General features: G+C 38.8%; 2 protein-coding genes across 3 annotated transcripts in view; both read left to right on the forward strand.

Annotated features, from left to right (window-relative positions):
• The first annotated feature begins 367 nt into the window (after positions 1–367).
• F7 (coagulation factor VII) lies at positions 368–18,458 on the forward strand. The gene is made up of 8 exons (XM_075200034.1): positions 368–490; positions 3,605–3,768; positions 9,207–9,231; positions 9,339–9,452; positions 11,429–11,569; positions 12,053–12,153; positions 12,989–13,115; positions 17,631–18,458. The coding sequence occupies exons 1-8, from the start codon at positions 418–420 to the stop codon at positions 18,188–18,190; spliced, it is 1,305 nt and encodes a 434-aa protein (XP_075056135.1). The 5' UTR covers positions 368–417; the 3' UTR covers positions 18,191–18,458.
• A 6,196-nt stretch (positions 18,459–24,654) lies between these two features.
• F10 (coagulation factor X) overlaps positions 24,655–26,845 on the forward strand; it is a 33,572-nt gene continuing 31,381 nt past the window's right edge. The window contains exons 1-2 of one of the 2 annotated variants that reach the window (XM_075200036.1): positions 24,655–24,736; positions 25,202–25,468. In XM_075200036.1, the coding sequence (XP_075056137.1) occupies positions 25,399–25,468 (70 nt within the window). In that variant the 5' untranslated portion in view covers positions 24,655–24,736; positions 25,202–25,398. Of the gene's footprint in view, positions 24,737–24,960; positions 25,469–26,845 lie in introns of those variants that run through there. The other variant, XM_075200035.1, reaches the window with a different exon arrangement.

Here is a 26,845-nt window from a genome sequence, read left to right on the forward strand (position 1 = left end):
ATAGTTATATTCTGTAGGGAAACTAATATCAGGCTGGTTTTGGGACTACACCCATTACAATAGTAAGACAACTGCCTGAGATTAATGCCAATATTGCTGTGCGTGTGTTTGTCTCCAGCAGAACTGTGCTTTCAAACATGAGCAAATGATTTCCTAAAATTCATATAATTTGTTTTTTTAAAACCAAGAAGTGCAACATCCTCACTGTCATTGTCTAGCATTGTATCTTTTCCTGCTTTATTCATCTAATTGGAAATCTAAAGGAGCGGTGTTAAGTATGAAACGTAATATCCACCCTATGGTATTGATTTGCAGTGCTTGCCAACCTGTTCCTTCCCCCAAGTCCAAATATTTACACACTAAACTTTGGACCAGCAGTGTTCCCCTGAGAACAGTCAGTGCTGGAAGCTCTCAACCATGTGGTTCCAACAGAAGGAAACTGTGTATTTCTGGTTTATTTTCATCTCAATGCCTCTCCTAACACTTGCAGGTAAGTGACCAAATATGGCGACAATGATCAAGAATACAAATACATAAAATATTTATAGCCACTTTTATATCTTTACTAAAGAAGCTAACATACAAGGGCATAGATGCAGCTACTTTAAACATAAGTTTGACTATGGAGTTCAATCTATAACAAAAATTAAACTCTACATTAGACTCTAAGGGGGAATTCAATTGGCCGCGTTACAGTAAAATGTAATGTGGCCTGCACACTATCACCGTTATTATGGTAAAAGTGCGCTTAAATACCGTTATTACGGTAGTTTCAACGCCAGCTTTTTGCTGCGAGCAGAAAGCCAGGTTAAATTAACCGTAATAACAGTAATAGGTTTAGTGTGGCGATACTCTGGGGGGAATTGTATTTCCCCCCTTAGGGGTAGATTTGTCAAATCTTCTAAAAAGGAAAAGTGCCCATTGCAACCAATCAATCTAGCTATCATTTATCTAGTACATTCTAGAAATTCATATCCTTAATCTGGTTACTATGGGCAACATCTCCACTTTTTCCTTTTTTGACGGATTGATAAATCTACTTCTCTTTTGGAAACTTCTTTTAAAAACTTCATATTTGATGCATCTAATGTAAAGTAACATGTCAGCAATATAGGGTGATTTACATACATAATTGGCCAATATTCCTAATTTTAAACAAAAGTTTCAAATTGTACAGATTGGTCTGTGGATGTTTTGTTCCCTGGTAAATATGACGAGGGGAGACAGTAACAATACCCTGAATTCACTCACAGCGTGCAATGATAACTAATAAGATATTGGGAGAATATAAAAGACACCCTGCATCTATATATATATGTGTGTAATCTCTCCTTTTTTGGGCCAACACATACATAATGTCCATGCTTACATTTGTGTAATCATTGTATTTGGGAGGGTGGGACTCCAATGCACGTCTTGCACAACTGCAAATGTTCCGCTGTCATTTTGGGCACGCTATTTCCCCCTCATCTCAAAACTATGCTTGTTTTAACCCTCATTCATGTTTCACATAGCTCAAGTATAGGGACACCAGGGCTGACTTTGTCAAACTGAAGTACCTACACATGTACATGCGGACTATACCTCACTTGTCTATAATTTTAGCTACTTTTAGTTAAAGCTTTGTGAAAGTGTTGTCTTCCCCCAGCACCAAAGTTGGTGTAAAATGCCTAAATTCACTGCATCATCTATGCACAATATCTACCAGTCAGCTAATTTAACTGTCTACAAAATAAAGTATTGTTTATATGCACATTGTGCAAATGAAGGCGCGTTATTGTATGTAATTCATAGCAATAAGTGTACCGTCTGTAAATAGGCGCATTGTGCAGAGGTTCTGGTTCATAAATTACATTTAATAGTATATCCATATACTGTACAATACCTTGTAAATAACACAGTAGAGCAAAGGAAGTGTTTGAGGCTAGAGTGAATAAGTTCTATGTACTATTAGTTTTGTTTTGGGCATTAGATTTAGATATCATTTTCAGTGTCTGGTTTTATTCTTTATGCTCTACAAGTTCCAGTATTCAAGCATAGAATTTACAAAAGAAATGTAGGTGCATAGACCTCCCTTTTTCCCAGAGAGTGACAATGTGGATATTATTGTTGTCTATGGGTTAGCCTACACAAATAACAGTTGCAGTAGGACATTTATGCTTGCAAAAGCACATTATTTCACAATGTAATAGAAACGCTCTATAACAGTACCAGAGCTGAAAGTCCACATACGCCGCAGCCTAGAGCGGATTGCACACTGCTCATTTTGTACATTGTGGTTTTAACTTTATTTATTGTGTATATTATAAACATTATTCCATGCTCTATTACGGCTGAATGATTTATTTATATTATATAAATGAGAGATATAGCTGGATGGAACTATGGAGAACTTTTCTGGTAGGGGGAGAATTTAGGGGCTTATGTGGCAGAAAAAAAATGGAGGTCAAAATTATAAACCCAGACCTGAAAAAGACAGTATGCTTAATTATAATAATAGCATGAAGACTTTGTAAATGTGAATCATGAATTCCTCATTGTTTTATGCAGCCCTGTAAATTGGATGACTAATCATCAGGAAAGAAGCTGGACATTTATTTCCTGCTACATAGGCAGTTTCTGAATGGGATTTATTTGGCAAGCTCAGTTCCTTTTTCCAAATGCATTTTTTAAAACATAAATGTGCAAAATGTAACTTTCTGCCCTAAAGTGCACATTGGGCTGTCAAATAAGCTTTTAATTCCCTTTCTTGTGCGTCTTATACTTTTTCTATATCTTATTTAGCTGTTGTCTAGGTAGACTGAACCAAGTTAATGAAGTGAATATAAGAGATCACCAAGTGAGACCTGATTAACGTGCTCTTAATCTTATAGATATACTGGCTACCTACACACAGTAATTACAAATCCGTATAACACAGAGAGGTACATTTAAAACTAATATTTTGTAACATTAGTCAGTGGACACTAGCCTGCATTTAAGAGCATGATATTTATCTCATGATGGTCATTTTTTGTTCTTTTGAATCCTGTTAGCAGCCAATAACAATGAGATATCTAATATAGACATAACACATAAGGGGTTCGACTACACAAATGACAGATACCGTCATTTTGACTGCACGGGGTAAAAAGACTATATATAATAGTAACAGCCTGACTTTCCAAAACAAGCACATACACCATACTTGACAACATTTTTTTTTTTTCTTCCGGGAGATGCCGGCTGGGACGTGGGCGTGCAGGGGGCGGGGCTGCGAAATCGCGTCATTTTGGCCCCGCCCCCGTGGCGGAATGACGCAAATCGTGTCATTTTACAGTGGGGGCGGGGCTAAACGCCGCGATTCCGGGTGAATCGCGGCGTTTAAACTAAATTTTTCCCCCTTCCTATCAGGGAGATTGCCACACTCGTCCGGGAGACTCTCGCAAAATGCGGGAGTCTCCCGGACAATGCGGGAGAGTTGGCAAGTATGACATACACCCAGGCCCAGAGTGGAAGGGGCAGCAAGCAAAACGAAAGAAAGTCTTAAACTTTGCGTAAGCTACTGTTAGTCAAAATGGTTGAGCACATCTGTCTGGTGGTTTTGATTTGTGCTGTTTTCTAGTTTTCATACAGAGTAAGGAGGCCGATAGTGTGCTGAAGAGTCGGATAAAGAGAGCTAACAGTTTTTTTGAGGAGCTAAAATCAGGATCTCTGGAACGGGAGTGCATTGAAGAAACCTGCTCATATGAAGAAGCCAGAGAAATATTTAAGGATGACAAGCGCACGGTAATCACCCTGTTAGAACTTTTTAATTGATGAGCTATAATAAAAAAAAATTATAAGAGAGACATAATGTACATATGTAACTCGGAAGAATAAATATATCTGGACATCTATCTACTCAATAGGATACAATGACCTATTTCAAAATGAAGAAGGCAACATTATTGGGCAGTAGAGTCAATGAATCAATGTTTAGAATAAGAGTTCCTGTAAGGGACTACATGCATCAATTGCCTTTAAAGGTACTCCAACTCATATTCAACCCTGAATCTCATAGAAAGGTGGGGTTCCCATGTCTCCAGACCTACCAGCTTGAAAGACACTCGTCCTCCATAGCTCCAGCTGTGGATGATTTTCCAGCCATGACAGTCTGGACAATATTCTAATATAAACACAGCCCTTCAAAAGCGATAGAGATGCGCTGATTGGGCAGAGTCACAGGCTGCGTATCCCTCAGAGTCTCCGCTAGGGTTACATGAGGGATGTATCACTAAGAGGTTGCTGGCGGTGTACCAAAGCTTTATGCAAAAGGAAGTCTGAAATACGGCTGGAGATCAGGGCAGACATATCCATAGTGAAGGGTAAAACAAAACCGAGGCTCAGGCTCATAAAATGGGAAAGTCAAAATGGATCTGAATCAGAGAAGCAGCCCCAGGTAAACAACAAACCGATGCTGGCACTGTGGCAGATTTGTTCAAACAAATGGAGATTATCTAAGGGATTTATATAAGCAGACAATAGACTCGGCTATCCATGGGAGTGATGGACATGACAGCTATTAGCACATAAAGAACTGAAAGGGTATCTGGGACAGATTCAGTAGCTTCACTGGCAAATCCGTAAGAGACCACCTACAGACACATACACATAGGTACTTGATTTATGGCAATAATACAGTCGGTCAGACCTGGAGCTGTTGTCATATCTTTTTTGACTGATCATAAGACAATTTCACTGACAACTTCACAAATGTGTGACAGACCTTGAATGCAGTTTGTTGTATTTATGGTCCATTAAGAATCTCTGGGGTTTTTTTTATATCAGGTGACTTACATCTGCAGTGCCCGAGGGAAACTTAGGATTTCTAGAGTGTTTGCACATGCTTGGTTTCAGGGGGGAAAAAAGCAAAAAAAAATAAAATAAAAATAAGCTTGCTACAATAATAATATAATTAGAAAACTACAATGTACATAAATGTAATAATGTATATAAAAGAAAAGACCCCCAAAAAGAACGAGGCATACAGTAAGCCGTACTTAAAAAAAAGAAAAGAAATCCACATTCATATTAACCTACTTTAAATAAATCAATCTTACCAAATGAATATGATGGAAAACACTGTAAATTAAGACAGCTCTCAAAATGTATACTAATCCCTCCTCACGTCTTCTTAAATTAAAAAAAAAAAAAATACAATTAGTGTTATTCACCTAATGCTTCACATCACTCTCAGCAGACAAGAAAATGCAGAATATCACAAGTTACTTTTACTGCATTAACTTTTTCCCTAAAGTCACAGAAACACTAGAGCCAAAACACAAGTTAGAGCTATACACTAGTGCCAAAAGGCAGAACAAACAGTGGCCATTTTGTTGACACCAGAGTTCATTACAGCAAAGGCAGATCAGTACAAGAACGGGTCTTAGACTGCAGACTAGGGGCTAGATTTACTAAACTGCGGGTTTGGAAAAGTGGAGATGTTGCCTATAGCAACCAATCAGATTCCAGCTTTCATTTATTTAGTGCATTCTACAAAATGACAGCTAGAATCTGATTGGTTGCTATAGGCAACATCCCCACTTTTTCAAACCCGCAGCTTAGTAAATATACCCCTAAGTGTGAAAGTTTTTATTGCTGGAAGGAGAAGAAGGTTTCTAGAACCTTTTTTCTTCATTTTAAACCACATAACTGTGTAGTGTGTAGGGGGGGTTCTGGGAAATTGATTGAGTGTTCACTACTGTTTCCAGGGGCGGACCCAGACATTTGCCCTACCTGGGGTGATTTTAGGGGAGGGGGGGCGATTTAGGCCCCGCCCCCTTTCTGTGTTCTAAGGCTGCTGGCGGCTGCACAGTATGTGCAGGTCCGTTCAGCAGTGAAAGTGTGCTGTCCCGCTGCTCTGATTGTGTTTAAAACACAATCAGAGCAGCCGGGCAGCATACTGTCACTGCTGAACGGACCTGCACAGTGTGTAGCTGTCGGCAGCAAGCCCCTGGTGGTGGGTGGGGGGGGGGGGGGGCGATCCCCCCGATCCCCCCGATCCCCCCGATCCCCCCCCTGGATCCGCCACTGACTGTTTCGTACATATTAATAGAGATGCTCTGATATTTCAAACTGGTTCGCAACTTGTCAATAGAGAACAATTCAATTTTGTGGTTTAAAATTTGCGGTTCACGTTTAAAATTTGTGTTTGCTAGTCGTGTTCAAGGTTCAACGTTCATGCTTAATCTAGTGTTTTTACATTTTTTTTAAGTCCCATTTAAAGAGTATTTAATTAAAAAACTGTCAAACCTGTTTGACTTTCTAGAATTAAATACATTTTTTTAATCCATCTAAAATCCAAGAAATTCTGGTGAATTCTCTGATTTTAGAACAGATTAGATGAAGTGTTGTGAGAATCATGTGGCCAGTTTCAATCTCTCTTCATAGTAATGTAAAACTTTTTACAGCCTAAAGTTATACATACTGTAGCTCGGTGACGGCACAGGTGCCATCTCCTGGGGTAGATGGTAGTGTACAGCAGCAGAGATGTCGTACAAGTCCAAGGTTTTGGTACAACTGGCCTTAGCCAATTTTTTTAAGCAGAAAACGATAAAGAAAACTTACCTTGGGGTATTTTACTAAACATTTGTAGAATGTACTAAGTAAATGAGAACTAGAATCTGATTGGTTGCTATAGGCAACATCTCCACTTTTTCAAACCCGCAGTTTAGTCAATATACCCCTTTGTCTGTTCTGTAATGTCATTCATAAATATCAAACTAAACAAAAAGTTAAGAAGTTCCAGCACACATAGCCTGATATCTGTTATTAGTAAACTATCTCCTATAGAGACCCTGCAGTCCCTGTCCCCAGACAGAACAGAGACTAAGGGCTAGATTTACTAAGCTGCGGGTTTGAAAAAGTGGGGATGTTGCCTATAGCAACCAATCAGATTCTAGCTTTCATTTTGTAGAGTGTACTAAACAAATGAAAGCTAGAATCTGATTGGTTGCTATAGGCAACATCCCCACTTTTTCAAACCCGCAGCTTAGTAAATCTAGCCCTAAGACTGATCACACTGACATCCTTTTTAAATACACCTTACAGGTTCAACCATTAATCAGTCTACTGGAAGATCAGAAGACCCGGATTAGACCTTATAAATGGAGCCCACCCATCTTTCTCTATTTATATACCCCAGGGGCCCTTACCAACTTTTCACTAAAGTTGAACACACTCCTTCCCACACAAAACAATCTACCTGGGGTTTTTAAAACATGTAGATCAGAAACCTGGGACAAACATATCCACCTAAAAACACTATTCCAGTATTTTTGTCACAATACACATACTATTTGTATTTAGATTATGCATCGTTAGCCATAGACAGGCCTTTCTTGTGTGGAACCAAAATGTAACCCACTAATGTAGTCTTTGTTTATGATTGCTATTGCAAGGTATATTTAGTGCAATTGCATATAGGACAGGAGTAAGGGAACAGTCCTGTCAGGTCCCACTTTTTAGCGACAAATGTGCAGATATCTCTTCTGTATCTCTTCTATATCTATTCAGAATCCAACCAATAAAGACTGGATCAAAGCTAAATGTACGCATGACTTTCCAGAGAAATGCCATTGTTTTGCTTTTAAAGCCATTGCCGTTTTAAATGTTTCCTACAAAGTCACCGAATATTGGCGACTTGCAAAATGTGCAATTGATACATTTACCCCTAGAAGTCTATTGTTAGCCTGAATACAAGAGATGTGTCTACTTCTTTAGAAGTCTCTACATGAGGGATATTATCAAACCAAATAAACAGAATCACCACAATTTTACCCGGATGTCCAGATGGATGTGCTGGGTACACCATAGCTTTTAATCTGTTCTGCATTTCGTCTTGTTTCAATTACTTTGTTGCTAATAATTTAAGTATTTTGCACACAACTTTCCAATATGTGCAATTATTGACAATATAAGATCCACTTCGGCAGGCGCTCGCTCTGTCCCAAACCATTACTGTGGGCTGTGGTTGGATTTAGTTGTAACTAATCAGTTGTAGTGGACATAATGGCATTACAGAGTGACAGCCAGCAGGGCATGTTCTAGCTGGGTGTGGAACCCAGACGTCCAGCTTAACCTGAAGGGGCGGGTGGTCCAAGGTCCCCTGGGAAAAATACTTCATACTGGTAATGTACAAAGCCACTGTGATGGAGACTAAAGCTAATTCAATGCATAAGAATGGTTAATTAATTTGAATTTCTAGTTCTCCAAATATCTATAATTTGTAGGCTTGTCATAAGGTATATAGGGGAGTTAGCAGTAGTTAGGTTATCATCCACAAAATAGAAACCAGTCTAGTGAGGGTTCATTAAAATCACTGATACATGAAAATTGAACATCTGGGGCTTCTTTCACAAACTAGATGCCCGTAGTATCTAAGCGTGGAACGCAGAAGGGATATAAATAGGACACATGACCAGTGAAATACTATGAGTAAGGCACTGAAAAAGTATGAAGCATCCTTAGACAATTTATATGTTAGGGATTTCTTGATTAAAATAGATACTGCTCTAGCATAGTTGGAGTACAGGGAATGGATTGGGTGCAAACCTTTTGAGTCATAGAAAGACCAAACATCTTAAATTTGTATATAACTTTCCTCATGACCCAAGTGTAACTGTATTAGTTGCCATTATAAGCCTATTAAATTAATTTTTATATATCCTCTTACTCTGAAGCCAAATTACCTAGAGTCTATAGTGTACCCTTGGTCTGTTTCATACCATATAAATGCATTTAAACAATGACAACAAAGGCTGAAGAAGTTCGGTGACTGTGATATTCTATATTAGAAATACTTGAATTACAATAGGTGTTCCCTTGTAGCCATACTGCTTATAGATGGCATTTCCTTGTATTTACATTTTCTGCTATGTATGTATCAGTGTTTGTGCTAGTTAAGTCACTCTTTTGACAAGCACTGAAAAATAATCTATACTTGAATCAAAATTTTACAAGATTGTGTGCAGAAAAGTGTTCTCCATAGCATCACCCCCAACAGGAATGGTAAGATGTTAGTGAAGGCATATACAGTACTATTACTTCTGAAATATTTGCTCGGATGTATTCTGTATACTATGCTTTATAATTGTGCTCAGTTTTGTTTATGTAATGATTGTATGCTTGTAGGTACATTTGAAATAATTTATTATGTGCTCACGTTTAATTATTTCTTTCCCCAGAGAGAATTTTGGAAGACATACTCAGGTAAGCTGAATCAAACTGTTCTAAGAGGGAAAGGGGGGGACTAAACTGCTAAATACGTGACTCTGTCATGTAGTGTTTACAGACTAGTAACCTTTACATCTTTACAGATGTAGATCAATGTCTCTCCAACCCTTGCACCAATGGTGGAACCTGCCATGATGAGTTTCAGTCGTATGTCTGCACATGTCCCATTGGTTATGAGGGTAGGCACTGTGAAACAGGTAAGCTATTAAAAACAAGTAGTGTACAGTTTGATGAAGTGACACAGATATATAATTCATTTTTTGTTTTATGTTTTGGTTTTATTAAGGTTGAATTTGTTTTGTAGAATTGTATGCAATTTAATGCATACTTGCCAAATCTCCTGGAATGTCCGGGAGACTCCCAAAATCAGAGTCGGTCTCCTGGACACCCGGGAGAGCAGGCAATTCTCCCGTATCCGGCAAATACCTGACCAAAAATGCTGTTTGCTGTGAATCGCGTCATTTTGGCCCCGCCTCCTGCATCAAAACATAATTTCCTTTGGCCAAAATGACACAATTGAGCGCGCCTAGCACCTCCCGCCCTCTAGTCCCTTCCACTGTCCGGGATCTCCCGGACTTCAGTGCCTAAAAGTAAGAAAGTATGAATTAATGGTATAGTTATGTTAAGAAATATACTGGAAATTTAGTCAAAATAAAATTCAGGGAAAAGCCTAACAGGACTTGGAGTCCTGTTTTATGTATTTGAGACAGTTCTGCTGCAATTGGTATTCCCACCTGTAGGTAGGATTGCTGCATCTGACTTTCCTGATGTCTAGCAATGCAGCAAATTCTTCAGCAGGTAATATGCCTGGCTCTGTGAATATTCTGTGCCAGATCATTGAGTCTTCCCTGGATCAGTCCCTGCTATTCTCTGCAACTGCTTGTTGCTGAGATGTGCTCCAGAGACTTCACTCAATCCCATACCGCACAAGAGCTGTAAAAGAGGTGGGGCTTATGTAACACCCCTTTTTACAGCTAGGAAAAGGGGGTGTTTATGTATCAGTTTGTGTGTCCTGTCTGTGAATGAATTTTTGTATTCTGTATCGCGCAGCGCCTCCACCTTGGTCTGGGTGCCGTAGGGTCTTCGTTGGGTAGTGTCTCGGCTGTAGCAACATCAGAAGGGGACCAAAGAACCCTCCGTCCCCCTACTCTGGACCATAGGCACACACAAATAATATATTACCACACCAGATTGATCTTTAGAAGCCACTCCAGCAGGTTTATTAGGGAGACGTGGACTATGTTATGTCTGTAAGCAAGAGTTATTGAAAAAAAAAGTTGCCTTATTATGGACATATGTCATTTAGTAATTAACCTCACCAGTATCCAACTATCACTCTCTGCATATTCTATTTACATATACTATTATATTTCACTACCATTACTGTTGGGTGCTAGGGAATATTTTATATATATATATATATATATATATATATATATATATATATATATATATATATATATATATATATATATATATGTTAGTGTGTATGTATATCTTAAGGTGTGTGACTTCACTTATCTGAATCCCATACGGAAATCAGTGGTACCAGGAACAGATGGTGTCACTCCTGCTGTCCGTCTTGATTGTAGTCTCCTTCAGCTCACTCTCGATACCCCCCTCTGTCTCCCTCACTGGGTGTTCTATCCAGGATCTTGGATATTTGCTGCCAGTATTTCTACTCTCACACAGATGCGCCTCCACATTCCACTATATGAAATACAGCAGCATAGATGCTTTGTGTCACAATGTGCAGCATTGTGGTATGTAATAGGAATGCACAGGTCCACATCCAGTCTCTGGTTATCAGAGGACATGCAAAAAAAAATGTTTTGCACATTCAAATGGGTTCTATTGACAGACTTAACCAGCAATATTTGCAGTCTCCAACCCATCAAGATTATTAGAATATCGTGTCCAACTAAGCAAAATCTTATCTTTATATTTGTCCTCAAAAGCAGGTGCATTACTGCGGATGGTGCTCTTATTCTCTGCAATAAACACACAAGTGTATCTAACATCTCCCATAAGAAGGCACAAAATCTTGTTCTCTCCCTCACATATTCGTCCTTAAAACAGAGGAAAAGGCACTACTCCTACCTGGAGTGTGTAATCTGGAGTTGGTGTATCTCTTTTCTGGATAATGGAGGATAATATTTTGTTACTTTTTCAGATTTGAATGAAGCACTGAAGTGCTTTAAAGACAATGGGCAATGTGACCAGTTCTGCCGTGACACTCCTGGTTCACCCCGACGCTGCTTGTGTATGGAAGGGTATGTTCTAGGGGAAAATGGAAAGTCATGCATTCCTACAGGTGAGTGATATAACATTCCTATGGTAATACATGTAGCCATGAAAGGATCTGTGTGTCTAATGTTTTACATGTGTTTCCACGTAATTCGGGACTGCAATGTAATTAGTAAGGGCACTGAGGAAATTAGAAATGAGACACAAATTACAGAGAATAGAAAATGATTTAATAAAAATATATAACAATGATTCCTAATAACTGATTTAACCAAGAAGCATGGATTCAATGTTATTATTTTTATCAATTATAATCTGAAGTAATAATAATATAAATTGTTCATACCCTTTTGTTCCTACACATGCTCAAATTATACAAAGCTCCACTATGACATAAGCACTTATAAATTAGTGTGAAGCATCCCAATTGTAAAGTGCTACGGAATATGCTGGTACTATATAAATAAATGATGATGATAGATCAGTTATATACTAACCCCTTTGCTTTCTTCTTTACATGTCTCTGAGATATTTTGATCTTGTTTACCAGTGGAATATCCATGTGGAAAAATACCTGTGTTCAAAAATGTAACGATAAGTAGTCGAATTGTTGGAGGTGAAGTATGTCCAAAAGGAGAGTGTCCCTGGCAGGTGAGCTTAGGTATTTTCGGAATAGGGCTCATTGTCAATGTTACAAGATACTAAATAAGTTTTAATAACTTTGTAACCTACCTAAGCTACATTAAGTTTAGTACCAGGGCTATGGCTATAATTGTGCTGTGGAAAGTTGCCATAGGGTATCCCTAATGCCACATATTTCCCATAATGCTATATAAATGTTGATGATGATATTTCCCGCTGCGATCAGTAACGCCAGCAGCTTCTTCAGAGAAGAATTATTAATCTTTGTGCACACTACCACCAATGGTGTTTTGTGCTCTGTCACTTTGACCTGCAACCCAACATCATCCAAGAAGCATTGGACTGTGCTTACTAGACCACTAAAAGTATTGGCCAGCCTTCATTCAAAGTTCCACAACTTGAGTGCTTTTTAACTGTAGTTTTAGAAATTCTAATGGTACTGTGTGTTTAGATAACTGCCCACACATTCAGCAATCAGTTTGGTGGATTTATCATGTTATTGAACATATGGTAATCCCAATTGGCTTGATGGGATGGCTGCTGAATAGTCTGGTTGGTTGATGACTGTGATATGCTGATGTGTACAGTCATTGCCCGAACGCAGTAATTGGGCCCCATGGTTGCAGAGCCTGAAGGGTCAGATAGCTGGATCTGTTCCATTTGGCTGCACATGTGCATGGGCTCAAGCCAATCAGTCAGATCTGCCCATATATGGGCTTCTTAGCTGTGTGATAAATATATCACACCGGCAAATTTGACCATTGAACAGGTAATCAAAGTTCTACTTCTGCTAACGTGAGTGATTCAAATACGATTGTTAATCTTGTTATTAAATTTATTACAGGCAAGGCTGGTCTCTGAAAAATTTTCCAATACACTCTGCGGAGGGGCATTAATTGCACCGAATTGGGTAATCACTGCAGCACATTGTATAAAGCCATCAATTGTGAAAAAACTAACCGTTATACTTGGTAAGTATAGAGAAATTGGCCAGACCCTCTAGTAGGTGTACACTTTGAAAGGACATATCACAAATGGTGCCAAAAGGCTTTTATATTTTCAGTAGTATAGAAACATATTACATGCTAACATTGTGTCACTTATCTGTAGATATTTATAGAACTCTCGTGCAAGCAGGTCAAACTTGTCTTGGAGCTGCTGGTAAGAAAATCAATTTCGGTCGTTAAAGAGGTCTGCAATCACCTTGTGACCTCCATAAGTTAAGGTTAAGGTCTGGTATCATCTTGGTCACGGCTGTTATTGAGACGCTTCTGGTAGGGACCACAATGTCTGGATTGGCTGCCAGCACCTTATCCCAAGCCAACAAAGAATCTCTTGTAGTCCGAGGCATCAAGGCGCTGGGAAGTCGCCAGGCCTTAGGGACCCAAAGTCGATCTGCTAAGCATACCTCGTGGTATTTAACCAGATCTGGTAGATTTAAACCACCTAGTCATTTAGGCATACACATCTGAGAGCTAGCTATACAGGGAGGTTTATTCTTCCAAAGATAGGCATTCATAACAGAGCAAAGTTTGGTTAAGGTGGATTTAGGGATGGCAGCAGGTATGGTATGAAACATAGACATTCATTTTGGCAGTACCATCTTTTTGAAGGCTGCAAGCCTACCCAACCAAGAGACCTCATAGCATATCCAGGACTTTGTAAGTATAGAAAGTTGTATGATTAAGGCCGTAAAAATTGAGTTGCAGGGTGGTGTCTAGATTTGGGGAGACCCAGGTAAGGGATAGAGGAAGTTTTCCATGAATAACTAAACTGGGCACTAAGTCGCTTCACCTTAGCTGGGGAAATGTTAATGGGTAACGCATCTGGAAGTAATAAGCTTATAGTAGGAGGCCTCTAGTTCCGTTACAAAAAAACAAAACATCATCTCCAAATATACAAACCTTTAGAGTGACACCTGGGAATAACTCGGAGTCCTGAAAAGTGGCTGCCAAGGGTTCCATTGCCAAAATGAAGATAAGCATTGAGAGGGGGCACCACTCTCTGGTTCCATTCTTTATGTGGAATTTTTCTGATAAGAATCCATTACTGAATACTTTGGCCATGGGGTCAGAGTAGAGCATGCTGATAGCCCTTAGAAATCTATCCCTAGACTGGAAAAGGAGCTGCTCCATGTAACCCCAATGAAGTCTATCAAATGCCTTCTCGGCATCAAGCGAAAGTATTAGTAGCTCAGATTGAGTATCTGAAAGATTATCAATCCTACCTGATCTGGGAGAATCGATGACATGATGATAGTGCGGAGTCGATTTGAAATAAGTTTGCATATATCTTTATGTCTGAACTGAGTAAGGCAATGGGACTGTAAATAGACTGAAGGGTGAAAGTTACTCTGGAACTGATCAGTATGACAACCCCATTTCGTTTGAGGGGGCAGTTGGCTATGTAGCATGTTGGGTAATATCGGTCCCAAAGGAGAGGAGGGGCGGAAGCAAGGAAATGTATCTCCTGCATTGCAACAACATCAGCCTTGAGTTTGTGAAGTGAGGCCAGAGCTAGTCTCCGTTTGTTCGGAGACTAGCAATTTGGGACAGAAAACCCCTAGCAATTTGGGACAGAAAATTGACCATAAGTATTTGTGCCAGGGATGCATGATCTGCATAAGCTAGACGAACAGAAAGTTAAAATTAGGTGAGGGGGTATGGAAAACTCAGAGTGGATCCAATCTTGGTAGAAGATGCTTGGAACAACTGTAGGATTGAGTGAGTAGAAGGTGTGTTCCAAAGGGGTGTAAGGGACAGTTAGGGCAATGGGGGAAATTAAGAAGGATAAAGACACCGAAATAACCCTAAACATTGTGTTATATTATTTGCTGGGGGAGAGTAAAAGTAGGGGAAACCAGCCAAATAAGTATCTGGGGCGTGGGGCCACAGAAACGGTGTTCCCTCCCACCCACACCACCCAATGCTCCAATCACTGGGAATTATTATTTCTTATTCGTCACTCAACAAATATTTTATTATTAGTTATCAACCCAGTAAAACAGATAGTAAAGTAGTTTTGAAACGGTTTTATACACAGTACCTTAAATGTTCTTGTTAAACATGACTGGACATGAGCAACTTGTGTCAGTTATTCCATGAAGTGGACTACCTGCTTCATTCTAAAACTCATATTGTCATATCGAACAAAGAACATGTAAGTAACATGGTAAATAACAAGCCACAACTGGTAGGAACTAGGAGGACCTATGCCTCAAGGAAACTTAATATTTGAATATTGCAATCTTTGAATCTAGGTCAAAACAAGTCCAGAACTAGGAAGGAATTCAGTCACATTCACTCCCTGAGATTTATTTTGACCATTCATTCCTCATTCGCGTTCTGGAGGTGACAAAAGCCTCTTGTATCGGAATGTCCAAAGATTTCAATAGGGTAATAACATCACCCACGTGATCCCTTCAGTGGAAGATGGTTTGCCTGCAGACAAGCAGATTTACTGGAAATCCCCAGCGGTACTGGATATCCTGATTCCTAAGTGCTTTAGTCACCATTTCAAAAGATCTATGCTTCGCTATGGTGGCAGTGGAGAAATCTGGAAACAGTTGGAGTTCTTTGAGGATTGCTGAACTTTCCCCCAATCTGGTAGGTTGCAGAATACTCTCCTTGATATGGAAAAAGTGAATTTTTAAAAGAGTATCTCACAGAATCGCTCCCGTGCCAGACCTTGGTCTTTGGAATCGGTGAATATACTCAATGATCAAGTCTTGCTCGGATGCAGAGGGGAGTAGTTATGGAAACAATGTGGTTACAAGGGAGAGAAGTTCAGTAGGTGAAAAGATCTCTGAGATGCCCCTTATTTTAATATAATTTCATCTTGACCTATACTCCATATCCGCTACTTTGTCATGATATGCATGGAATTCAGCTTCCAGCTTTTCATGCACTGTAACTAAATCGTTATGGGAGGAATCCAATTCTTCCATTTTGTCTTCTAGATGACTCCAAGGCCAGTGACCTCACGTTGCATCTCTTTTATTGATGACCTCACATCCGATAACAATTCTGCCCTGAATGTGGCAAGCATGGCTTGCATGGTTGTAAATGTGACTGGGCCATCAGGGTCAAGATTTCCCGTATTCAGAGGCTCTTCCAAAGTTGGATGGGTGGGATGCTCTGTAGAGGTTTCTGGTTATTTAGTGCCAGAGGCCTGCGGTTTGAAAAAGTGGACTGGAGGTGGTATTGTTAGGCTGCCGGGTAAGGTAGCCCCTACAGAAGTTGCAGGACTGTGGAGATTGTACAGGCAGGAGGGCCTGCCCTAGAAGGAACCTATAGAACTCAATGAAATTCAATCTTGGAAGTGATGTCAGAGCCTCAGATTGAATAGGCCCCCCAAATCTACACATATTTTAAATGAGTCAGAATGAAGTTCCCAAATTCTGAAACTTTAAAAACCCTCACATAACAAAATTTGCTTATCAGATTTGTTGCTACAACAAAATCATATCTTTAGACCTTAATTGGACATTAAGTTGATCTTACATGAAGTGGCATTGTAGAATATTCACATTTCCTAATAAAATCTGCTCACTTCATTAGGAAGTGGACAGATGCTGTAGAACTGTCAAATGTTTGTCACAATAGTGGGCACCAACACTGATATATTTTCTTTTTACTACTATTATGAGACAGGTTATAGAGCACAGGTGGCTTTCCAGCAGTTGTGGAACTAAAAGTCCCAGCATAACATGCCAACTAGAGCAGCCAGAAATTAGACATGTTGCATTTGTTTACATTAACATATTTCTACATACTGTATTATGAAAATCTGTTAATTTAACCACTTTCATTAGACTTAGTCATAAGTTTGGAAAGCCAAAAGTGTTTTACAAAAATCATAATCTGAAAATTTAGCATCTGGGCTCTCCTATCTGGAATATGATCAGGGAAATACATTTAGATACCTACATTTTTAAAGAACGTATTCTGAAATAATAATATAGAACATACTTGTAATTATATAATTTTAAAGCATCATGGATTTGTCAAAACGTAATTTGAGCAGAACTGTGATGGTTCTTATTTAATGTTTACTTTCTCCTCCCTCATCAATTCTGTAAATGCTTCTGTGATAGCTCCCATTTGATATATATTTTATGATATAATTATATAACCACATCCTCCAGAATCCTGTTGGTTAATTGTACTAAAGAAGTTCTTAATGCAGAAAAAGAGCATATGTGAGATACACAACATGAAAATCAGCAAAAAAAAAAAAAAAAAAAAGTTTACAACACACTATTTTTCAGGTGTTAGCGGCTGAAAAGTAAAATCCTTCTTGACACCTGAATGTTAATCAGTTTGTACACTTTATCCCCCATTCTTCAGATCATTCTACATTCTATTTGGAAACTCTTAATATCGATAACCCTGAATATTTACACTATGTGTGCAATTCATATTTAAGTTATGCTGTTCCTTTGATTATGGTTATTGTGATAATTATCATTTTCTTTTACTTTCCAGGGGACCATAAGATTAGTGAAGCTGAAGGAACAGAACAAGTGCGCAAAGTTGTTCAAATCATAATGCATGAGAATTATGTTGGGCGTAAAACAAACAATGACAATGACATTGCTCTGCTCCGATTGAACAGTACGGTGAACTACACAGATTACGTGGTTCCCATATGCCTGCCTGAGAGAGAATTTGCTGTGAGAGTATTGTTACACCATGGCTCCTCGTCCACTGTCAGTGGCTGGGGTCGGCTGATAGAAGGCGGAGCGACACCGGATGTACTAAGGCGGGTTACGCTGCCTCGGGTCAAAACCCAACAGTGCATAGAGAGTACAGGGATGGATATTTCAGACAATATGTTTTGTGCAGGTTTCACTAATAGCACCAAGGATGCATGCCAGGGTGATAGTGGTGGTCCATATGCCACAAAATATAAGGACACCTATTACTTGACTGGCATTGTCAGCTGGGGCCTGGGATGCGCCAAATTAGATAAATACGGTGTTTATACGAGAGTATCTCGATATAACAATTGGTTAAAGGAGCACATGAATCGAGAAGACACATGATCGGAAACGGTACCACAACTTTTGAAAAGTTCTAATATGATATATAACATGTATTATTCAGCAAGCCAGAAAGATATTTTCATTGTATTTTTCTATTTTTAATCTCTGAGAAAAAATATACAACTTTTCAAACATCATGGGTATCCCACAGGTGTCTTTCAAAATACAATGTCTTTGGTTATTTGCTGGGTTAGCATAATAACGCTTTATACTACAGATGGACTTGACAGTGTACTGTTGACTGAGAAATAAACACATTGAATGCCTATGTGGCATGCAAACAAGACTATACAGATCCCAGGAGCCAGGTAGCCAATGCACCTATACATTGTCCACCCCTGCTTCTAAACATTCCTTGCCACAGACATGAAGTTTACAGTTGCCTACTCTCCCGGAATGTCCGGGAGACTCCCAGACTCCCATGAGAGCAGAGCAACCTCCTGGTTCCAGTCCCCCTCATTAATTAAATGGTGGGACGGGGCTTATTGCACAATTCACTGAGCTCTGCCCTCACACACACACACCTCCTCCTGGATGCCAGCTGGCTAATGTTGGCAAGTATGCAATAGCTTAGCAATGGTTACAGGAGAAGTAGTAACTGCTTCCAAGCCCAGGGCCTAATCTGACGAGCAAAGAGCTGTTTTTTTTTATTTCCCTGTAACTCTGAGAGCTTTCACACAGCCTTATTTTTATTATAGCAACCTGTTCCCCACCAGGGGGTATACTTCGGCGCTCACGATAGAGAGATACACTCCAGAGATAATCTAAATAAATCCAGAATAATGCATAAACATGAAATAGTCCGAATTCTATCCACTCGCCACTGCAGCTTAATCAGGGCCTATTGCAAACCCTAAAACAAACAGAACAATACACAGAAAGAACTGCGCTGTGGAGAGTAGGGTAGAAACATATACTCTGATAATCAATCTGTTAATAAATCGATTTAAGGACTGGTTCAAAATATAAAAAACTTTATTACACCACAATGAGTATAACATTAATAAAATACATAAATACAGATAAAACGAGATCCGAAGTTAAGCTGCTTATTCAGCTGATAATGATCAATCCGTGAAACCCAAGATCTTGTAAATATCAAAAAAAATTCTTATGGGATTCATCCATAAACAAATTATTGAAAAATGTATTCTCAGAAGAATATTTGAGTCTATTGGAGTACTGAGCCCAAGATAATTTCCAGGAGTAGAGGTTGGTATAGCAAAAATATATTCCAAATAGGCGTTTCAGATGTGTAAGATTCCTGTCTCTGCTTTGGAGACTTGGTAGAAATCAGTAGTTCACACGCTAAAGATGAGGGGGAAAAATAGAAGAAAAGACTTCTCTTACCGGTAAGTAGTCTGAATACATACGATCTCCGGAGGGCGTATGTATTCAGACTACTTACCTAAGTAATCCAGTCTGGTGTCAGAGGGCTTCTGAATACAGGTGGAGAAGAAATGTAATCTTGCGTGTACTGCATAGTGTAGTGGTGATCAGGTACAATTGTTAGATATTGTGATCTGGCTCAGCCAGATCCACATTGGTGTTCATGCCTGCAATACCATGCTTCACCACTGCGTTGGTTTACTATGCTGTTTTGCAGCCTGCTCTAAAACATGTTGCTTTATGTTTGTTCTTCAGTTTAGTAAAAAGTGTTTTACTGCACGCATAGCACAGTTCCTGGTCTCCATGAATGCGCACATACAGAAACACCTCAAGAATAGTCCCGGGAGGTTCATAAAGGTGGCTTAGGAATTTGGTAAGCGTGCCTAAAGAGATGCGTTTTCAAGGAGTGCTTGAAGGTTTAGAGGCTAGAGGAAAGTCTTGTATGAGGGAGAGAATTCCACAGAGAGTACAGCACAGAAAAAAATCCTGTAATCGGGAATGGGAGCAAGTAATGAGTGTGGATGAGACACAAGGAAAGAGATGTGTGATGGTGCAGTTTTGTTAGTGGTTGTTAGTAAAACTATTTTATATTAGATCCAGTAATGTACAGGCAACCAATTTAGGGACAAATGAAGCAGAGAAGAGGAAGTATGGAAATTAGTCTCGCTCTGCATTCTAGGTTAAGGGAAGACCAGTGAGGAGGGAATTGCAATAGTAAATGCAGGAGATTGAGTACATGTGTTAAAGTGTTTTCAAATATTGCATTGCTACCTATGATATTGGAAGAAGGATCAATGTTACCCCAAAATTAGTTTTTCTACACTGCTAAAGTAGGGTCACCTAAAACTTTACATGTGTATACATAGTACTTATAGTGTAAAGCCTTTTGGAGATTACAGGTCAATTACAAACCACAAAATAGACATGGGTGCAATACATTTTTACGTGTGCAAATGCTATATAGGTATATTTAAAAAAAAACAAAAAAAACAGTAGATAAATCTACAACTATTAAATATTTGCAGTAAACAGCAGATGCTTTCACAACAATTATTTACTCAATATGAACAAAACAAGATAAGTATGATGTTTTCACGAGAGATACAGAATGATAGCAACAAATTGACAGTGGTGCTTCTTGACATAGCTGTCTAGTAAGTTCTCAAAAGAATTGAGCGGTTTGTATTCACTCTACCACTAGAGAACTTCTACAATACAATCTACTGACTACAGTGTTTGCAGGAAACAATACCTCAGGCTTATCTCATTTCCCTGCACATAGTTTTTTTTTTCAGTCGTCTTCCTGGATGTAAGGTCCATACATTTCTGGGAATAAAGTTTTGAAACGTACTTATTTTTAAAGGAACACTGCATTAATGACGATGTGTGCAGTATAAACTTTACTTTGTTATCACAGTTACTTTACATATGGCTACAAAACCTTTCATATGACATAACTCACTTGGGGGTCTATAGAACGGGCGTTTTCACAGGATTCAGGTCCTCTCCCTACTCATCATCATTTTTGTACTGTTTAATTTTTAAATAAGGTTGTTTTATTCAAATATATATTATACTCATTTTTGGATTTATATTAAAAAAAAAAAAATGTCTCTTGAATCTGGAACTGGAAGCCCGGGACGGTATTGCTCCATGACTAGCAGTAAGAGCCCTCTCATTGCTCAGCTGCCCCATGACAGATTTTTTGATAAATTGCCTAACAAAATATTTTCTATGCAGAGATAGAAAATCTTACTTTTGGAGGGGTCTTGGTAAATGGATACCCTGGAAAGTCCAGCTTCAGTAGTTCATAAATATTTTGTGTATGTACATAAAAATCATTTTACTAAAATTAAACCGTGATGCCGATCACTTTTTTTTTTGCCTCCAGTAATCACTTTTTTTATATGAAGTTTTATTTTCTGCTTTGAGAATTTCATGATGTGTGCACAAAAGGTAATTTTAAATTGAGATATGACCAGGTAGGCAAACGTTGAGGTACTCCCATCATTTGTGTGGGGATACAGAGCTTCTCCAACATGCAGACAGTCATGCCTGGTCTAGATGTGGTGTAAAACCGGAGTTTCATTGGAAGTTGTGAGTGGATTTGTAACTGGATCACAGGTCTGCACCTACTGAATTATGATGCCCCTCTGGTGGCCTGGTCTGTTCAACATCAATAAAGACCCCTTCACTCTAAGTTCTTCGGCGTAGCCTTAATCATGACAGTTGCAGCAAAACAATGATGGTCACATGCTCTGTGATTCTAGGTAAAGTGGTTCCACAGCATGTCTGGTTATGACTCTTCACACCTGCAAACACACAGTGGACTAGATCTCAGTGGTTTTAACACAACATCCCCTCAAACAGGTACTGTCTCCTCCTAATATCACATCCCAATATCCAGGGACTCTCCATTATAACTGTACATCATCTCCTACAATAAGAACCATCCTGAGTCGCCACACTGTTTCTGCCAGTGGTCCTTGGCTAAAGGGCTTTCTCCAGGCAGATATACAGTATATAGATATATAACCAGGTGATACTGTACTTAGCTAAGCCATGCTTCCTCTGCAGTAACCTCACCAAACAGTATTGAGGTATTTGAAAAGGAGCTCTCTCTTTCAGCCCTCAGTACAACAACACTGGATGTGTAAAGACACCCCTCACTGTACGGGGGCATTTTTTAAGGGTGCTTGGGGCTCTTCTTCTAAATTGCATTCACACTGCCTTCAAACAGACTCCTTCCCCTCTTAATATCGCCACTTTGCTTTCTTAGGGGGTTTTATCTTCAATCTCAGGATATCTCTCAGCATCCAGAGTGGATTTCCTCCTCCTTCCATTATACTGCATCCTTGTGGCAGCTACCGAGGACTCTCTCCCTTACACCCTGGGGGACCCAAAACCTCCTTCTCGTCAGTCACAGGTCCCCGGCAAAATGGCATCTATCCTTTACATGTGGGAAACCAGAATTCTAAATAGATTTAGGTCCCCACATAATGGCCTATACCCAGTATTTTTATTCACTATACCCAGTACTGTCACTTTCATACTGTGCTACTCAGACCTGCACTCCCAGTGGCTGTCTGCATCAACAGCTATAAGTGAGGCACGAGCTTCTCTCCTAAACGACCTAGGTGACCTGGCCTGCCATCACTGGGGTAGGATGTATGTATTTTGCAAAACCTCAAAACATAATGGAAACACAGCTTGTTGTCCTCCTTACTTCCCCATGATGTTTGATAGCAAAATAAGTCAGATTAGCAACTGAAAAACATTACGCATTCCATAAATATTTTCCCATTAGTTATGACTTAAAATGATCTTTGTCCAATGCAACCACCTACCTGGTTTATAGTTACCTTTCATTAGCTGTAATGGCTTCATTAAGAGGGAGATGTAGTAATGGAATAAAAGAAATTCAATGGATGCTTGTTTTAGACATTTTAAAACATAACTAATGTGAAAATATTTCTGGAACGCTGTCATGGGGTGGGTCAAATGGATGCATGCCATGACTTTGCACCTAACCTTAAATCCCCTGTATGGCAGAATACGGCCATCCATTGCACCTTCTGTTAATTAAAGTAGACCAATTTCCCACATTAATTTATATAGCTCGTATACAGCAAAGTTATATTTAAAGGGGCTCTACACAAACTTGCTGTTAAATATCAACTACTGGTTTTAATAGAAATCAACTTTGAATAGGGGGCAGCATCTGATGTTTATAAGTTACTCGCCCACTATGCACTGAAGCTTTCCTAGTCAATTACTGTGAGAACCAGAGTTCGGCTTTTCTTTCTTTTTTTGCAATGAAAATTTTTCTTCCAGTAAAAGTGCACCAAAATATGTACATTTTGACTTTTAAAACAAATACATATATAAGCAACTAAAACGCCGGAAACATTCTGAATTTTTTTTTTTACACCAAGCACAATCTGTTCTTGGTGTGAAAGTGCCAAGAACAGATTGTATGATATGGATGATTGTAAGATCAAGAGGGAAGTAAAGTAGAGGTAGGAAGAGTAACGTTTTTTATGGTAAGAACTTCAGGTGTAATAATGCTTAACGACACCCTAACAGAAGGAGTGGAATATAAAGCTTGTTAGAAAGTAACATTGACGCAGTATTCTGAGTTTGAAAGTTCACATAATTCTCTGTGTCAAGAGAAAGCAGAAGCCAATCTCCAGGGTACAAATCCTGAACACTGTGAATTAGGAGCAGAAGAACTGTGTTTTGGTGCCTCATGAGTATCTTAGAATGAATCTTAAGATTCATGTTTTTTTTAGCTAAATGTGCTTGTTTAGAGGGAGGATGATCTTCTATTACACTATTGAACAGGGGGGCCAGATGTGGATCAAGTACATTGCTGAAAAATATAAGGTAAGATGCTATGAAACCAGAGGATCCATGGGCTTCACTAGCTTCCAACTCTTTGATTGTTTGGGTAACTTCTTCCTCTGTAATTTCGACATTTAAATCTTCCAGTCATTGTTAATCTCTGTAGCTGGTCTTGTGAGAAGGACTGATAGGTGGTCGTCACTAGTGTGAGTATGGAGATTGAATAGTGGGAAGAGTTGTATAGAGTGTTACTAGAGGTCCACTTTTAAATGCCAGGTTTGTGTGCAACCCTTGCAAACATGAGCTGCATTTAAAATAAATTGGCAGCACTTTAGCAGATATCATATTCTCCAAAACCAGAAATGATTAAAAATTTAAGGCCCACTATAGGAGGCAAAAATCTTGTCGTAGAGCAGATCATAGCAGCATTACACTATAGAATCCCCAGATAAATAAAATTCCTTCTGTTATCCAAACTCCTAATTAATTTCAGATTAAGATCCCTTAGGGCCTAAGGCAGCATATAGATTTTTGCCCCCATTCCCCTCCATTTGTCAAAAAACCCCAACAGGATATGGTAATCTGACCCCCTCAATGCCCCAAGCCCTAGGTGGGAGCCCAGGTTGCCTTATGAATAATCTAGTTCTAGTTCATTTAACATTTCCTCAGCTCAGTTATTGATACCCAATCAGATAACCCACATTGTTCCCTCAGTTCATGTTTCATTTTCTCTTTGCGGCTTTAAAAAAAAACAAAAAACTTTTGAGAGACAGAAATACATGCAACCTGGGGAGCTCTCATCTCCAAAACAAGGTAAATAAAGCTTAATATATGCATGATTTGTTATTTACTCTTAAATATCCAGGATTACTCATTATCTTATCCTATTATTTATTTATCTCGTGTCAGTGCATTACAGAAAAAAAATATAGTGTTTGCATATTTAACCATTATACATTTTTAATTATAGAAACATCAGCAAAACTCAGAGGTGAAAAGTGCCTCTACTGAAATAGGTGCATATATACAACTCTTTTGGGGTTTTTTTTTAACTTGGGTGGATGTACACCTATATCTTTTAATCTCAATAGCAGCATTTTTTTTTTTTTTTTTTTGCCAGTGCACAGCCTGTTCTTTGTCCTTTCCCTATGTAAACAAAGCAAATAAAACGTATCAGAGGCACATATTGTATAACGGAAACAAACACGCTGCATTCACCAAGTCCAATGCCCACACAGCCATTTCTGTATTAATGCAATTAATTTCTTCCCAACCAAGAACATACTTTGACAAAGAACAACTTTAATGAGATGTGGCTGTAGCTGACGGACTGTACAGCTTTCTTTCCAGTGTTTTGTTCTCCGGGCAGGAATTTCCTAATTTCCCCTGCAAGCTGGAGCTTGAACTCTTGACTCTTTTTGTCACATCAGCCGCCCAAAAGGGAATAAGAACATTTCATTCAATAACATAAGATCATGGCTGGAAAGACGTACCTGATACTTCTTATTTCTCTACCTGTCGCGCTCCTTCAAAAGCCAGAAAATGGTAAGAATGCTGCTTGTGTGTGGATCATGTCATGTGCAGTTATGGGGCAGTGTTCTGTACTGAATAGAGAGGGGCTAAAGCTATTTCAGTTCTCAGGGTACTTAGTATCTGTTTACATAGTGCAATGTTGGTGTCGTATAGATTATATTCTGAATGTTTGATGCACATAAGAAAAACAGCTTCATGAAGAGTATATTTCACTACAGGCAAAATCTGAAGAATATCATTCTGCAGTGTGTAATGTCTGGTAAATATAAAATGAGTTAACAACAGCATCTGTTAACACCAAAGCAAAATGAAATGTATTGTCTCATTGAATACTGTGCAGATAAATAGAACCAAACTAGTAACCAGACATTGTATAATACTGTGCGGTTATACATGACTCCAATCCAATAATTACAATGTGTATGTGTGTGTGTATAATATATATATATATATATATATACATATATATATATATATATATATATATATATATATATATATATATATATATAGATATACACACACACACACACATACACGCAGTGTGGGAGTTATTAACAAATAAAGCCACCTTGGTGTACTCTTTGTAGGGGTTAAATGGGTCTACTTTGTAATTATAATTTCTATCCTATATACAAATGATTTCTAGATACAATCTCTTGTAGAGTGTATCTAGAGCAGTCTCTATCTTGGCATATGCAGTCATCTGTCTAGTCGATGTTGGAAGTTTTGTGACGCACCAGTGGGGGCTGGAGATAGACAGAAGTGTTCCAGCCCAGATGTAAAATACTGCAGGAAGGCAAGTGCTAGACACACTCCATTAGTGAGTGTATCTAGCAAACAACTGTACAAGTGATGATATATTTGTAAAATAAACCCCTATAAAATAAGTTTTCTTGTATCCACTAAAAAGCTTTCTACCAAAATTGAATCTTCCTTTAAGAATATAACAAAATTGAGTTAGTTCAAGATCTATGTTAAAGTAGCAATCACACATAGAAGGTTTTTTTCTTTAAATAGCAGTTAAGAAACTTTTAAGCTTATATGTGATAGTGATTTTTTTTAGCTGTCCTCCTGCAAATCTTTATCTCCTTTTCAAAAACTTTCTTGAGGGAAGACAAGTATGGCTGCCAGTAACACACAGGCTCTTAGCATGTCATGTGAAGGCAGAGGATGGAGAAGGAGTGGGAAGATTTTACAGTGCACACAGAGCTCATTGGTGTATTCTCTATTCATTCTCAAAGCATCTCTACTCACTACATCATGTGTCATGTGACTGCGATTGTCATGGTTATCACATGACTCTGTAGAAACTGTGCAGAATTGTAAAAACAATAGAAAAATAGTAATTACCAAACTTCTTCTTCTAGTTTACTACAGTGATTTATG

Source organism: Mixophyes fleayi, chromosome 2, assembly GCF_038048845.1.
Source record: "Mixophyes fleayi isolate aMixFle1 chromosome 2, aMixFle1.hap1, whole genome shotgun sequence".
Lineage (NCBI taxonomy): Eukaryota > Metazoa > Chordata > Amphibia > Anura > Limnodynastidae > Mixophyes > Mixophyes fleayi.

Coding starts and splice junctions, on each gene's coding strand:
- F7 (XM_075200034.1), top strand. CDS start 418: ATGTGGTTCCAACAGAAGGAAACTGTGTATTTCTGGTTTATTTTCATC. Junction 9,453..11,428: donor GGGTAGGCACTGTGAAACAG/GTAAGCTATTAA, acceptor TTACTTTTTCAG/ATTTGAATGAAGCACTGAAG. Junction 13,116..17,630: donor AAAACTAACCGTTATACTTG/GTAAGTATAGAG, acceptor TTTACTTTCCAG/GGGACCATAAGATTAGTGAA.